Source organism: Aythya fuligula, chromosome 1 (assembly GCF_009819795.1).
Source record: "Aythya fuligula isolate bAytFul2 chromosome 1, bAytFul2.pri, whole genome shotgun sequence".
Classification (NCBI taxonomy): domain Eukaryota; kingdom Metazoa; phylum Chordata; class Aves; order Anseriformes; family Anatidae; genus Aythya; species Aythya fuligula.
This window is the reverse complement of record NC_045559.1, coordinates 80357673-80373943: the sequence shown is the minus strand read 5'-3', so window position 1 is coordinate 80373943 and position 16271 is coordinate 80357673. Positions and strand designations below refer to the sequence as shown.

The 16271-nt window shown below is 38.8% G+C and overlaps 1 protein-coding gene across 1 annotated transcript in view; it reads right to left on the bottom strand.

Annotated features, from left to right (window-relative positions):
- Window positions 1-10760, bottom strand: part of LOC116489709 (ovostatin-like) — a 29582-nt gene extending 18822 nt beyond the window's left edge. Inside the window, exons 1-13 of the mRNA XM_032188332.1 lie at window positions 10705-10760; window positions 9970-10153; window positions 9091-9247; window positions 8142-8194; window positions 7243-7263; window positions 6221-6389; window positions 4906-4990; window positions 4090-4207; window positions 3250-3370; window positions 2921-3030; window positions 2142-2300; window positions 1145-1372; window positions 873-930 (exon numbers count right to left, since the gene is read on the bottom strand). Coding sequence (XP_032044223.1) covers window positions 873-930; window positions 1145-1372; window positions 2142-2300; window positions 2921-3030; window positions 3250-3370; window positions 4090-4207; window positions 4906-4990; window positions 6221-6389; window positions 7243-7263; window positions 8142-8194; window positions 9091-9247; window positions 9970-10153; window positions 10705-10760 — 1519 coding nt within the window. The remainder of the gene's footprint in view (window positions 1-872; window positions 931-1144; window positions 1373-2141; window positions 2301-2920; window positions 3031-3249; window positions 3371-4089; window positions 4208-4905; window positions 4991-6220; window positions 6390-7242; window positions 7264-8141; window positions 8195-9090; window positions 9248-9969; window positions 10154-10704) is intronic.
- Between the last annotated feature and the right edge of the window lie 5511 nt (window positions 10761-16271).

Here is a 16271-nt window from a genome sequence, read left to right as displayed (position 1 = left end):
CAGCTAAAAGAACATTCTTTAACACCAAGAACTATGAAGTTCTTGTCAATATGGATCACAGCTACTAGAGCAGGGACTAAGCTTTCAAATATATTTTGGTGAGTTACACATTATTGCATACCTTACTATTGGTTAGCCACCAATAATATGGGAAAACCACATGGCTTCAAGCTGATTTAATGAAGGGAGAACCATGTGACAGGGCTGCCTCTCTGTAAACTGTGGTGAAATACATACTGTGCAGCCATAGTGCCTGAGTACCCGGAGAAAGACCAAAGATGACAAATACTAAACTACAGGTCCTATATGTGGAGTTAGGCTTACTTAACACACCTACTGAAGACTGGAAATGGACCTGGTTCTGCAAGAAAATATGTTTTTAACAAAGAAAAAAATTGAGTTCTATTTGTTGCATTTGCAGGATTAAATTCTTCTCATTCATTGGAGATTTCCAAAACTTCAATGAATTCCAAGCAGTTAATTGCTAAATATCCCTCTCAAAGGGGACACCCATTCTTTAAACTTCAGAATTTTTTAATATTTAATTGGTGAAGGCTTGGATGTCACAGAGTAACTGAAATTGTAAATATTCTTTGAAATAAAGAGATAAAGAAATAAAACAGAAAAGGTTACATTCCTCCTGTTTTCATCTTTCAACTTACAAGATCAATTTGATTATTATATGGAGTATTAGTTAGAATCTGCATCAAAAGTGAATGATACTGTAAGTGGTGAAATGTGATGAAGTTTAAGAACAAGCATCTGATTTAGCTGTAGTTTTCTGCTTTCATCTCATCTTACATAACTTACTAATGCTCTGCTACTAGGAATGATGCTTTGAAGTAACAGCAGTAATGCAGCCTAGAACTTACCATGAGAGATGCTGACTTGCTTTTGGCCATTGAGAACAATTTTTCCTTTTGCCGTCACCTAAGCATAGAAAAATGTATGAGATGGAATCAAAAGCACCTCCTACCTTCCCCCACAAAATCATTGGCATTGAGTGGTATTCTGAGAAGCTTTAGGGGCTATCAAGTCAAGCTGTGATTTATAGCCACTGGCTGACCTGGAGATTTCTGCCTTGTATAGTGTTCAAGAGAAGGTGGAAGAAAAGAGGCATTGTGGGAACTGAGGTAGCACTTACCACATAGTAGAAGTTTGTGTGGTTGGCATTTCTATACCCTTTTCTGTTCAGGACATAGTGAACGTTGATCTTTCTCTGCTGGCCACAGCTTAGTTTCTCCTCCACTGGCTCAATTCTCACAAAGCTGTTGGTCCGTGAGTAGAAGCGACGGACAAAGAACAAAGCTTGGGGTTCATTGTCATTTCTCCACATCAAGAAGTCTGCACAGTCATCTGGTGCCTGTGTAGCCTATGATGCAGAAGAGGTATACATGAGGAATCAACAAAGTGGAAAATAATAAATTGGCAGGTGAGACAAAGGCATCTTTCCTTTAAAATAACCTGTTGGGAAATTGATTTTGTGGGGTTGTTTAAACTAAGAGCAAGAGCTGGTGTGAAAAATTTGTGTTCCTTGAGTCCACAGTGGAAGCATTTCTGGATACCTCAATATATCCACACATCCATGGCACATTGCAGGAGGAATGGTAATCCAGATTCTTGATGGACTGGAACAGGTTGTTAGGACTTAATGTTGAGTTGGAATGGCTTTGGTCTCAAACACCATGCTGATTCTCACCTCATCCCATCACAACAGAAAAAAGGCATGAGAACATGAGAAGACCATGTTGTGGTAATGGGCATGGGCATCTGACAGCAGAAATGCAGGGAAGAAGGTGGGTGTGCTGCCAAGCTGGGTGGGGAAGGCAGGGCAGGCTGTGAAGAAGGTCCTCTAGTCCACAGAATAAAAAGAAGGAAGATGGCAACACAAAGGGCTTCTAAGCTGAGGAAAAAGTAGGGAGGTGATGAAGATCACTGCAGACAAAACGCTCCTGAGGTGCAGTCTGCTGCTTCTCAGGAATTAACATTTTCTCATACTAGTTTTGCACAAGTTGTAGGTGTTGGTGGACTGAGTGCCTGCTTTCCCCACCTGAAACAATTTGCCAGCACCCGCTGTTTGCTTCTAATTCGTCTCTCTGATGAAGTATTTTTTCAGGAATTAGACTGGGGCTCATACTTACTCTCAGCTTAAAACTGGGATCAAAGAAGTCAGACGTGTTGATGGAAAAGGCAGCAATGCCATTCTTGTCAGTGGTGTAGTTGGCATGGTATTCTCCATTGACCTCCAGCACGACTATCCTATTGGCAAGAGGCTTGTCTTCCATATTTGTCACACTGATCTGAACACAAAAAATACACAAAGGATTTGGGTTAAAAAAAAAAAAAAAAGTGAGAAATTTTCTGCTCACCAGAGGATAATAACTTAAACACTAAGGACTTTTTCAGGGAGTATAATTCAGTAAGCTTCTGGACATCCATATGCAACCTTTCTTCTGCAGTGCATATAAGGACAATGCTAAATAGCTCATCCTTATTTCTGTGCCTGGGTTTATCCTGAATGTGCAGGTTGGGAAGAATTTGGATGTTCTCTAGCACTTGTACTGCTATAAGTAAACATCCGCATGACTGTGTGATGCAATGTAGGGTAAATTTTGCCTTCAGTTAGGCACTGCTGTTGCTGCGGTAGTTTCTTGCAGACCTGTCTTCACCACATATGACCTTTCACTTACACATCTCTCAGGCATTCTCTAATTATGGCTGAGGGCATTATCAATACAATTTTCTTATTTTTTCTAGGAACATCTAATATAATGTCAGAACTATGCAGCAATCATTGCTATGCAACATTATCAAGGGAAGCTATCAGTACATACTAAAAGGGCAGACATAAACAGGGCAACATAGAAATCATGCTGGACCTGAGGGAGTTCTTTCTAAATGTATCTTCTCAGCTACTCACCTCACCAAAGTAAGGAATTCCCCTTTTGTAATACAGATCCATATTCCTGAACATCACTCTGTCATTTTCTTGGTTAACTGCAACATAGTCATAGTCTTTTATCTGGATACCTGTAAGACACACCCAGTATAAAGGGGAGAAAACAGAAATGGGCAGGAAACAGTTTCTTTTGAAAGTTATATGGAGAAGTGGTGTTCTGGAGGAAGAGCTACACATAAAATGGTGATTGTTCACCATTTGATGCACAGATTGGGATCCAGGAGATTCCTCTCAAAAAGTATTACCCTTTAGACTTACTCAACTACTTCTCAACCTTCACTTAGTGTTACCTGTCCCATTTTCAGTGACGATGGTTTCTACATTGAGCCTGGCATACATCCTGGCATAGCTGCGGTAGAGCTGGAAAGTTTTGGTGGAGATGACAGTGCTGAGACAACCATCCTTCCCAAGCTGAAAAAAGCACAAATAGAAAAGGCCATTGTTCTCAAGGTTTGGAAAACTGCTCCTCAACCTATATTATCAGGTCTCTGAAGAGCTTCATGCCTCTGCTCACATTTCCTTCAGCTTTTACTTTTTACTCACTCCCCTTCTACCTTACACTTCTTACCCTCCAGCTCCCCACCATTTCATGGAGAATCTTCTCTCCTCCCTCCCCCTCATCCTCTCTGCACTCACATCCCTTCTCAAACCCACCTTGTATGATGCTTGAGCTCTATTATAAGAGCTTCTTTAAAGCACTTTGAACCTGATCTAGTTGAGAAATTAATCATCAGTTTAACAATGTGTCCTCAAAGACTCCCAGCAGAGGTCTGCTGATTATCCCCAGTAAGAACACAGATTATTTTAGGAATAATCACAAATTCATAGTTTTATAAGTTTCCATCCCTCCAATTGACTCTTAAGTGTCAGAACTTAAATTTCTAATGAAGAATTATTTCCTTTCTCCCCCTTTCTTGAAGGGGAACAGCAAAAGCCAGCCTCCTTATGAGGTCATTGGCAAAAACTACCTTTGTGGTCTTTCAGCATTGCCTGTAAGATACTGAGACAAAAATATGCCTCTGGGATTATCTCTCTGGTGTTCCCCAGGAAATGAATGGGGCCTTCATACACTGTGTTACATGCTGAGTAGTAAAGTTCAACAGAAAGAAAGCCTTAGGCCTGTATCATACCAGTCCGGTGACAGCTTCACAGGTTGGTTTCTGGCTTTGCTTACATCGTGGGCTATAAAAACGCTCCTGACACACATTGATTCTTGCATTCCCCTGCACTGGTTGGCCATAAGTGTACCTAAGAGAGGAGAAGAAGCAAGAATCCAATTATGTCAAATTAGCATGAAACCTGCAAATACTGTGGGGAGTTGCAGGCTCTAAATCCCTCAGAAGCGCCCAGAGCACAGTCAGAAGAGCAGCTAGGAATTAGGACCAGTTAGCCCTACCTGAATTCCCTTCAAATATTTTTAGGCAGTCTTTGGCATCTTATTTAAAAAGCCCACTTTATGATTGATTTGGTGCAGCCATTCTTTAAGGCCTGCAGCTGGAAAGGGATGTTGGACTCAGGTTTGGGATATTATTCCCTCCTGCTTGTTTTTCCTCATTATTGCCTTACACAAAGCAGGACGTATTGCAGTCCTTGGTGCTCAGGCTTATGCCACTCTGTCTTTTGGCAATGTTACAACCAGAAATCCTATTGATAGTCTGTCCTCCTGTACTATTTCTCTCCTCTGTACTATAAAATCAACAGCTATTGAGCATGTACCATTTGACACCTTCAGACTGTTGAACACACACAAATCCTCCCAGTTCTAATTCTTCTATGGAGCAGAGTGGAGTTATCATCATGTTTCATGCCATGGAAGCCAGAGCTAAAGGAATTCCTACAGTCCATACATGAATCAGCAGCAGGCTTCTTGTTTCACAGCATGTCACACCTTCCTCTTTCCCATGTTTCTTGTTCACAGATATGTTATTCTCAGCTTTAATACTTACGAGGCGCAAACATTCACCCTGATTTCTTCATCAAAGAAGGAGATCCTTCTAGGCACACTAGTTGTCACTTCAAACTTCGGCAGCACTGGGAAAGCAAGGTGAATATGATTGATCAGCAGTAGCATGCCATAAGCAGGTGTGTATGAGGAAGACGGTAAAAAACAGTAGTTGGCAAAAGCATTTTCACCAACATGGGAGAGAGAAGTCTACCTAGGATTTCACTGTAAAATATTATTGGACAATAAATTTAACTTAAGCAGTAAGATGAATAACTTTTAAATGCAATAATAATCATCATAATAATGATAATAGCCACAGTAGAAACTATGATAAATCACTTTAGTTGGGTGTGCATTTTCTTCAAGGGAAATGTGGGAGTAATACTGATGTCTAAATATAGTTAAGCCCTGTAGAGCAGAAGATACTATGCAATCCAGCCCTACTGAAGGAGAAAGGTCACTGATTAAGTGAAACAGTAAAATAAAACAGGTCCCACTCCTTTGTCACACCCCATTTTCAGCCTATCCTTTATTCCAGGTCACCAGCAATAACAAAAACACAGCTGGAACAGGCCTTTTTTTCACACACCTGTACACAGGAGACTGACAGGTATGAAAGAAATCTGGTGGGTGAGCAGGAAAGGTGTTACACTGCCATAAAAAAAAAAAAAAAAAAAAAAAAAAAAAAAAAAAAAAGGAAGAGAAAAAGAAAAAAAGAAAAAAGAAAAAAGAAAAAGAACAAAAGGCTGGGAGTTGTCTAAGCCTTCTCTAGGCATTATTAGGGAAAACCTGCCACAACCTATAAGATGAAAAAGTTGTGAAATTAAAATGAATTGGGTTACTCCCCTGTAAGGGGATCACTATGAATGCTTTGGCACCTCCACTGCTCATTATTTTCCACCTTGCACTTCCACTGGTTATCCAGCGTCTCCCAGTAATGACCTGGTAACCATCATCTACTGTCTGATAGAAAACCTCCTCAGATTTCTGCTGCATATGTTATCCTAGTGCTCTTCATACAATGATGACCTCCACAAAACAGGACAGGAATGAGTCAGGTCTCATTAATTTTGCCTCTGAACAAATGAAGAATGTAACACCTCAGTGATAGGACATGGATCTTAATTCATGAAAAATGTTGTCTCTTTCAGCATTTCTTTTTTAATTTTTGCCTTCACTTGCTCCACCCAGCTCTCTCCATGTGTTTCTTTCTTAGACATAAACATTTCAAAGATCTTAAAGTCTTTACTAAAACCTCCCATCTGACTTGGACAGAGCCAGCCTCTGATGCAGTGAAGTTCACAGTACTTGCTTACCATATTCCTCCACTGTGAAGAAGTGGTACTCTTTATCCCCTGACTTCTTCTCCACAACGATGTGGTAGGACCCCAGGATTGGCTCCTGGATTAATGGGAAGGAAAGCTGGACAATGCCATGTGTAGATGTTACGTCCAACCACTGCAGGATCTGGTTTTGCTCTGGGTCCTGGAGAGTGGGATAAAAAGAAAAATGAAAACCTTTGTCACCCTCTTTTTTGTCTTCTTTAAGTTTTGTACCCAGGCATGCTGGCTTAGTGCATTACTGTATGAATGGGAGTTTGGGCTGATGATGTGTGTTCTGATTTACCATTAGTTTTCCAGATCTCTTTGCGCATTAAACAAGCCTAAGTTTTTTAGAAAATGATTGTTAAAATTACTTGAGAAGGAACCACTTGCAACCTCTACAGCAGTGTGTAATTATTTTCTATCCAATGTAATAAAGTGCATGGGAAAATGTGAAAACTACGTCTTCCTTCATCTAAAGATATTAAGTCTTGCTGACCTAAATCAATGCTGACTTCCAAAGATTCTGGGAGAAAACTTTCAGTTTCAAAGTTGTATTAAAACAGTTTTAATAGAGGTGGAAAGAAGACCCACATCTTCTGACTTACAAAAATTTGACACATTTGACATCTGTGATTCTTAAATATAATACATCTCTATTAAGAATGAATTATCTGAGCTTTATTTACAATTCTGGTAAATATTCTTGCATAGTATTAGATATGAACCTTTTTCACACAAGCATTTGAAAATGCACTACTTGTATACTAGAGCTGATATTATCTAGGAACACTTTTCTGTGAGCCTTCTTCCATAATCTGTGTATGACAAGTTTCCTAAATCGTGATGGAAATAGATTTCATTTGTTTTGGATACTTGGTACTCACAGAAGGGCTAGTGAGGAGTATGCATTTGAAATGGCAAAAGAGAAAGCCATGTTTTAGGAATGCTGAAGCATTGGAAAGGCTGTGGCCTTTCCAAGGAAATTTGCACTTTAATGATGTGGTGTCTCTTACCTCAATGAAGATTCGTGGATACTGGAGGAGAAAAAAAAAAAAAAAAGAAAAGAAAAGAAAAAAATGATCAAAACTTCAAGAAATTAACTGTGGAGCTTGAAAAATACTAGGCTATAAAGAACACTGTGAACTCCTTTCTCTGAATACAGAAGACTGTGTCAGGGAAATGATCTGAAATTCATGTCTGTAATTTAAGAGATAATTCTAGGGAGACAACTTGTTTATGAATTTATATTTTCTACAGAAGCATCCAATCTCTTTCTACAGATCTGGGACAGGTGAAGTGAAGTTGTTGCAGGAAGCACGGCCGAAAGCATGACAAACACCAGTAGAGTCAGATCATGCTCCATTTTATTGCCTGAATAGCCTAACTTTTATTGTGAACTTAACAGGGGTGGACAGTGTTTCACACAAGATTATTGGTCAAAAGCACTCAGACAAACAACTACAAGAAAACAACCCCACCTGCAAGAAAACAACCCCCTTGCGATTAGCAGTCACATAGACCTTGTCCTTGAAGCCAGCTACTGGTAACAATATTTTTGTGAATTCCTCAATTGGGCGATGTGGGAACACTGTCATGGGAACTTCTCATAGTTGCCCTGGTAGCTTGGTTTGCTCAGCTGCAGCAAGCCATGGGATTTTTGCTGTTTCAAAAAATCCCTCAACATGGAGTGACTACAAAATCTGAGCACTGTGAGAGATTTCCAGGAGTGCTTTCAGAAACTTTGCCCTCTATAAAGGCAGGAAAGAGATGAGGTGTCAACTAACAGAAGTTCTCCCAAAATAGCAGGAGGCCTGTTCCAGTCCCTTCTTATTCAATATACAAATGAGAGAGTCTATTTGAAAGGGTACCCCACGAGAGAGCTTGAAAAATCTTGACTATCACTCTTACTTACCATCTCCTGAACAGGTCTGAACTGGCTATCCAAACTGACCACACGAAACATCACTGAAAAATATATAGGACAAAAAAATATTATTTACTTTAGCAGTGGTAAATTACTTTCAATGTATAACTGAAACAAAATTTGTTCAGGCTTTTAGGAGGAACTAATAAGTACTTGGAAATTAGAGAACTAGAAAGCATTTTCTTATCCTAGCCAGTGAAAAACAAAACAGAACAAAACAAAACACTTATCAGCTGAAATGTCTTTAATACTGACCATCCAGGACTAAACTAACTTATAAAGTGAATACAAATATCCTACATTATCATCAGTTGTTCTTGAAGGATTCAGTTCTTTGGAGTGTTTCCTAAGAAACTACCTATACAAAACACTTCAATGAAACAATCAAAATGAAGGAAGACGGTATCTTTATTCTGATTTTAAACCCTGCAGCACTGTAACTTGCTTAAACAAAAGATACAAGTAACTATAACACAGACAGTAGTCATTTAACTATGGTAATTAAACCAGCTCTAAGAATTAGATTAGCAGTTAACTATAAAGAACTGTTGACAGGAAACGACATGCTCAAATAATTTTTATATGAATTTTAATTCCAAGCTTAACCTATTATTTTCTGTATTTTTTCAGGATGCTCTTTACATGATTGATCTCAGTAAATCTGGCAGAACTCAAAATTATGTAAATGAAATTAACTCAGAAAAGACACATGAACCCTATTTGTTTCTTGCAATTCTATGAAATGGTTCTGTTTTTCACTGACTTTTGATGTGCCCAAAGTCAGATGTCAATTACACACTATCTGATGACAATTATACACTATACACTGCCTTCGTATTCTGCAGTCTTTTCCTCCACAAGAGAAGTCCTTGTCATTCTTGACCCACCCTTGCACTTATTTTCCCAGGTCACTATCTGACTCAAACTCCCAAGCCACCTTTTTGCCCTGGTTTGTAGATGGGTTTGTCCGTCTGGATGAAAAGTGTGTTATCCACATTCTCGATTGCCACTGATCTTCTTTCAGCTAAGTGAACTGTGGAGCCTTTGGCAGAGAAAGAAATGAATGCCAAGGGGTCAGAACCAGCAGGAGGAACCTGGAGAGAAACAAAACCCCAGAAGAAAAGTGTTAAATGAGGCATGTTGAAGTGCGCTGATGCTTTGGATTCTTGAGTAAGATACTGACTGTGAAGTGAATCATTAATAGCTTGTGCTAAGTCATGAGAAACCCCACATTTACCAGTGACATAGTCTCTGGTAAACTATGCTGTGGAAATCTCTGTCACCATGTAGCAAGGTTTTAAGCTATGCCCTATCCTAAGCATTTGCTCATCTCATGTAGCTACGTGCCTATAGGCAAGCTTCCTAGCTGTACAGCTCAGTTCTGATGTGTTTCTCCTGCTGCATTCTGGAAGACATAATCTTGGGTCTTGTTTGTCATATTTGTCCTGATCTTGCAGAGTCATAGAAAAGGGAATGAGCATTTCCCTTCTGGATTCTCCAGTGACTTGACAATTCTCCCTTAGCAATTATGACAGTTCCATAGGACGTATGCACCTGGGATGGCAATTAAAAGCGTTTTTCTATTCACTCTATGAATGGAGATGAAAAGCCTTTCTCCAGCTCTCCTCTACAGCCCAGATATCTTTTTTTTTTTTTTCTTCTGTCTTTATTGTCAGCTTTTCCAACAGTTTATTATTATTTTTTGTCATATTGTATGCCTGCACTTTTCACCTTTATGCTCTCACTGACAAAGACAGTGGCACTGAAATATTTCCAGCTTCTACACCCTCTTTAGTAGTCTCAAAAGATAAAATACCTTGAACTCGCAGCACTTGAAGAAATCATTCTTTGTTACAAACTCCTCAAAGAGAGTTGTCTGGATGTTGTTGTATTCCAGGACAACGCTCAGGGACAAAGGCTCGCTGAGGCTGTGGAACTGCACACAGGCGGTCTGTGGAGAGTCGCTCCTCACTACTGTTGGTACCAGCAGCACATACTGACTGCAAGAAGGCAAGACCAGTTCAGAGAGTTCAGTCATAGAGGAAAACAATAGCAAACAGGACAGGAAAACACCACAGAAATGCTATACATGTGAAAGAAATAATGCATGACAGAGCTGATGATTTAGGTCTTCAATGCAATATGAATCACAATCTTTTCTTGGTAATTGGATCCATTCCCTCCTTTCCCTCCACCTCGATTTTTGCTTACTCATATTGTCTCTATTGCTATTTTCACTTGCTTAAGTCAGAATGTATGATATTCAAAGATCAAAATTAAAATAATAATTAAAACAAAAATTAAAACCAACAGTGTATCTGAGAAAGCTAAACACTTCACAGTGCTTTCCTTTAGCACTTTTGAGAAGGGTTAAATCCCTTTCTCAAATGATGTACTTTTGAAAACTGTGACTGAAATCTTTGATTTTCATAAAGCCATAGACACTGACAGTGGTGTATAAGCCCTCATAGCATAGCAAGTGTAGCAATAACAATAACAATAATAACAACAGGATTACTGTTCAGCATAGCTCCTTGGAACCAGACATTACCTGCCCAGTAGGACACTCTCACTCTGTACTGCCAATATGTACCTCTTCCTGATCATTAGTATTACTTGCTAAGCTAGTCTTTAATGTCCTCTCAATGCACTTCAGATTTTACCTACTCCGGTTCTAGGTTTCTGTCACTCAAATCAGATTTTTGCAGCAGATTTATGATGGAGAACATCATTCCAAACCATACTTCATTGCTATCTACTTCAATTTCAAACTTATTTCAGAATCTAGGTTACATTACTTATTGATGTTCCATGATAAATTAACTAGAAGAAAAAAAAATGAAATATTGTATCATAAAATCACATAAGGTATTATCTCTTACGGTTCAGAAGACACTGTGGTGATCCAACTCAAGCAGAAAATACTGAGAAGTATCCTTGACCACATCTCTGTCCTTGAGGAAGAAAGAAGAGAGACTGATCTCAAGTGGACAGCCTGTCTTCTGGCTTTTAAACTGGCCTGGGATGGTGCTCCTCCTTCACAGCTTCAGTCATATTCTAACAAAAAAATATCTACATAAAATTTGCATAGGTTCATCTTCCTCTCACCTGTATGTTCTCACACTCTTAGAATTCTCAAACAACAGATTAGGAAAGCTCTCATACTTCACATAGCTTTGTAAGCTAGCCAGACCGGTTCCTGCCAATCTGTTTTATTGAAGCTTAGCTCTGTGATTAACGTCATTGTGTGAAGGTTGCTTAATGTTTCAACTTGTTAATTTTTGCCATTGCTAAAGTATTTCCTTGTTCTGTGAAGATTTTTCCCTAGGAACATCTCACCAAACAGAAGTAATCATAACTCAGGGCTATTGTATGCCTACATAGGGATCTGGGCAGCAAAAATACAACATTCAGTACAACACAGAAGGAAACTCCTGTTCCTAATCTGTCTCTGTTACTGCACTCAGTACTATTCAGGAATGGTGTTGGCTAAATGTCTACCATTGTCTACCTGTCAGTGGACAGGACAAGTATATCTCTAGGGAAAGGAATTTTATAACCTTATTTTATTTGTTCATTCATCTCTCTGTCAGTCATTTTTTTCTTCCACTCCTGCTCCCCTCATCATAGAACTTTTAAGCCTGTTGGTGAATTTTAAGCAAATCTGACCAAGAAGGAGAAGTTTTAGAATAATCAAGCTATATATATATATAATCATAAAATAATTTTGATTGAAAAAGACCTTCTGATGTTGTCTCGTCCAATATTTCATTTTAAGTAAGGCTAACTTCAAAGCTTATCCAGTCAAGTTTTGAGTATCTCCAGGGATGAAGAGTCCACATCATCTGCTCCCATGCTTAACCATACATTGTTGTGAAAATATATTTTCTATAGAGATATATAGATAGATAGATATAATATATATTTTTTTCTATATATTTTTTCTATATATTTTTTTCTTTAAATCAGAATTTCTGTTACTGTATTTTGTGTCTTGTCCTTTCACTATGCACCTCTGAGAAGATGTCTTCTCTATAATTCCACTTTACATAGTGGAAGACTGCAATTATATTCCCTTTTTGTTTCTCCAGGCTGAGTAAAACAGACTGTCTCAGTTTCTTTCTTTGTTCCAGACACTAACCATCCAAATTACCTTCCACTGGACTCCCTTCAGTCTACTAATGTTGTTTTTGTACTTGGGAGCAAAATCTGAAAACAGAACTCCACCTGTGGTCTCACAGTTGCTGAGTGGAGGGGAAGAGAGAATTTCCACGATGTGTTAGCTACACTCTTGCTAATATATCCTGAACATAGAAAACTAAATAATCTGTGTTGGTAGGGGACTGCATTCACACTCTTCTGTATGAAAAGAAAATCCAAACCAACCAACCAAAAAAACAAAAAACAAACAAACAAAAAAAACACAACCAACAACAAAGTATCTAATCAACATGTGTGTAACTGCAGCCTACCCTAGGCAGTTTCTCCACATTTTCCTCTTCTTCTTCCTCTTCTTTAGCCAAATAAGTGATAAAAGGGGAGAGAGAGCTGAGTATACTGTAGGAATAATTAGGGACACAGAAGAGAGCTAGGGGCAATGAAATAAAGGTTAGGCAGTACAGGGTGGGCCTGCAATTATCTAAGGGTTGTAAGAAGGAAATGAGGACTATTACAGTGATGTGGTACAAATGGATGTAGAACTGCTGAAAGCCTATCAATTTTATTTCTCATGATATAATACATGCTTACTAATGACTCAGCCATACAGGGGTTATTATTTCTGTCAGCACAGGCAATACTCTAAACTACTCCTGTCTAACCAGCTCCTCTTTCCCAGAAGCTTTCTGATGACCAAGTTAGGACACAAACAGAAGTGCCTAAGGTGCTGCTGGAGCTACTGTCTATTCCCAGTGAGTTCCTAGCAAGAAACATTGCACAAAGCTTCCCCGAATGTCCTGTCACTAATGTGACAATTCTGCATGGCAGGTGGGTGATGTGCAAACAGGGCAGAAACATTGTGAGGAAAGCAGCTGCATTGTTTGCAATCAGGGCAGAAGGCAGATAAGTGTGTTGGAGATGTGTTTGCATTTGTAGCTTTGAAATACCTCAGATCCCATGTATTACTTCTAGCAGTCCACGGCTCCTAAGCAATAGACAAAGAAGAATTAAAGAAGGAGAAGGAAATGGCAATCAATTCCTAGGCTTAGGTGCAAATCGTTCCAGAACATCACCTTTTATTTAAGTGCAGCAAGCCTCTAGAGTTCTTGGCAGTAAATGAATAGACTTTAAAAAAGGAAAAGATAAGGCACTTGAAAATCTGAAATTTTATGACTTTATGTTTGGTTCAATTAAAGGGCACCTGCTTCTCTGGAAGTTTGACATTGAATTCATTACATTAGTTAAGTTACTGATCCCAGAAGACCACATATTCCAACAGCGGAGAATTCAAACTCTCAGTCAGTATAAATCTGAAGTCATGCCTGTTTTCTGTTGTGTCAGAGAAAATACAGCTAGGATAGAGTTAACTTTTCTCCTAGTAGCTGGTATGGTGCTGTGTTTGGGGTTTAGGATGAGAAGAGTGCTGATAACACACTGATGCTTTAATTGTTGCAGAGCAGTGCTTACACCAAGCCAAGGACTTTTCAGCTTCTCCCTCTGTCCTGCCAGCGGGCAGGCTGGGGGTGCAGCAGGAGCTGGGAGGGGACAGACCCAGGACAGCTGACCCCAACTGGCCAAAGGGGTATTCCGTACCATAAAGCGTCATGCTGGACAATTAATATGGGGGCCTGACCAGGGTGGGAGACCTGGCTGCTCAGGGATAGGCTGGGCATCAGTCAGCGGGTGGTGAGCAATTTCATTGTGCACCACTTGTTTCATACAAATTATTAGTAGTACTATTATTATTATTATTATCATTTCTGTCCTAATAAATTGTCTTTATCTCAATCCACAAATTTTCACTTCTTTCCAATTCTCTCCCCCACCCAGAGAGGGAGGTGGGAGGGTGAGTGAACAGCTGGCTGTGTGGTGCTTAGCTGCTGGCCAGGTTAAATCACAACACAGTGAACATATGTTCAGTGGAAGAATGAAAGGCTTCCAGCAGTTCAATAGGAATGAAATAGGAATGGCTTTCAGCAGTGAAGTCTTGGATTTTCCAAAAGAATGAGTAATACGTAATTACTGGCTTCTCTTTGGCAGTTCCACTTTACATTTGCATAACAGTCAAGAACTGGGAGTACTTTCTAAGTTGTGACTTAACCTGAGATGAAGGACAAACAATCCAACCTACACTGCATTATCTCTTCTTCTTCTCCTCCTCCCCCTCCCCCTCCCCCTCCTCCTCCTCTTCCTTCTCCTCCTTCTCTTCCTCCTTCTCCTTTTTCTCCTCTTCCTCCTCCTCCTTCTTCTTCTTTAAAAATTTGCCTCATTTTTGTCTCTAAAAGAGATATATCAGGAGTCAGAGCCCCAGCTTCCATATCACTTGTGCAAATACCTTCATCAAAGGTTCCAGACAGTTTGCTAGCTTTCTAAAGGAATTCTGTTGTAATCTGAGAGATGCTTTCCCATGACACATTTATCAAACCCATTCTGACAAAATATTTTGTTTTAAAAAGCCAAGATGTCTCTTAATAGTGTATATATCTCAGAGATTAGTTGTTTTAGATGAATTTACCTTCATTGCCTTCCACTCTTCCAAAGCCTATCCTTATCTGCAAGGTTTTAGGCTATCAGCTGATGTCAATATGTTTGCCAGCAGCAGGCAGTGTGTACTGCTATTGATATAGTATGCCGCATCATTTCATGTTGAATGATGGAACATTTTCTGATATTGGATGTTTTCTGTAGTAACAAAGATCAAGTAACATTAAGCATGGTAACACCTATATATGGAAAAGTAAACAGAACACTGTTCAACTCCTACAAGATCTTTGTTATAGGCTGTTAGTAAATATATCAGCATGCTGTCAACGTATGTTTTACAACCTCATATGGAACAAAACACTTGAAATACCATTGATTTTTCTTATCTATAAAATTTAACATATAAGGATGTCTCAAAAAAAGCCTGCTGTGTCCAAAACATGAAAAAAAGAGGACATTAAAGTAGCAAGGCAGGCCAAGAGAGAGTTTATAAAAGAGTAACAAAACCATTCAAAACTAATAATAAATCTTTCTTCACAAACAATGGGAATAGGGAGAATTCTTTTGCCAGAGAATCCACAGAGACTCATGACAAAAAGGATAGAAGATAAGGTCAAGAAGAGTGCAAGAGCAGTGCAATTACTGTTACTCACTATTGTTTTAGTTAATCTAACATGTGTTAAATATAACTGCATTTAAAGAAACTATTTTATATAAAAAATCAATTTTTCAAATAATAGCCAACAATCTATGGACAATGTAATTCTGATGCTTTAGTTACATCACTGCCATTCTGAATTAGCTCAAAATCTTCAAACAAAAGCATACTGATTTAACTTAAGGCTTTGTTATTACAGACTTTTGCCATAAAGACCCATGAACATGTATTTCACTTGATCACAGAGGACAAAAAAAAAAAAACATTTTGAAGGGTAAAAACCAAACCAAACCAAACTAAACCAACCAACCAACCAAAATAAGGAAAGGAACAAACAACAAACAAAACAAAACAAAACAAACAAAAAACTTCCTTCAACAGAAAAGTTTTCCAGTCTTTATTATATCCCTTGTTCTTTTACTCAAATTGTTTTTTGTTTTAGCTGGAGATAGATGAAAAAAAGGCAAAGAGTAATTGAGGTAAAATAAAGAAACAGACTTCAGACTTTCCTTTTTGAAAAAACAGCATCTCAGATTTTGCATTCTATTATAAAGAAAATGTGTTAGAATCACTTCCTCCAGGTTCAGATTTTAAATAACCTACCACTCTCTGTGGTAAAGGAGTTAATTTGGGGTCTATATTTAATTTTTCAAAGAGAACAGTAAGTCTGCCCCTACGCTAGCCCATTCAGCAATCACCCATTTCATGAGATATTCTTGTGTTCACTCTCCTGGAAACCTGCAAACTCTGTAAGTCAAAAGAATATTTTGCAATCACAGGAGAGCAGAGCTTGACACCTGAAAAAATTGCTGCTTTGA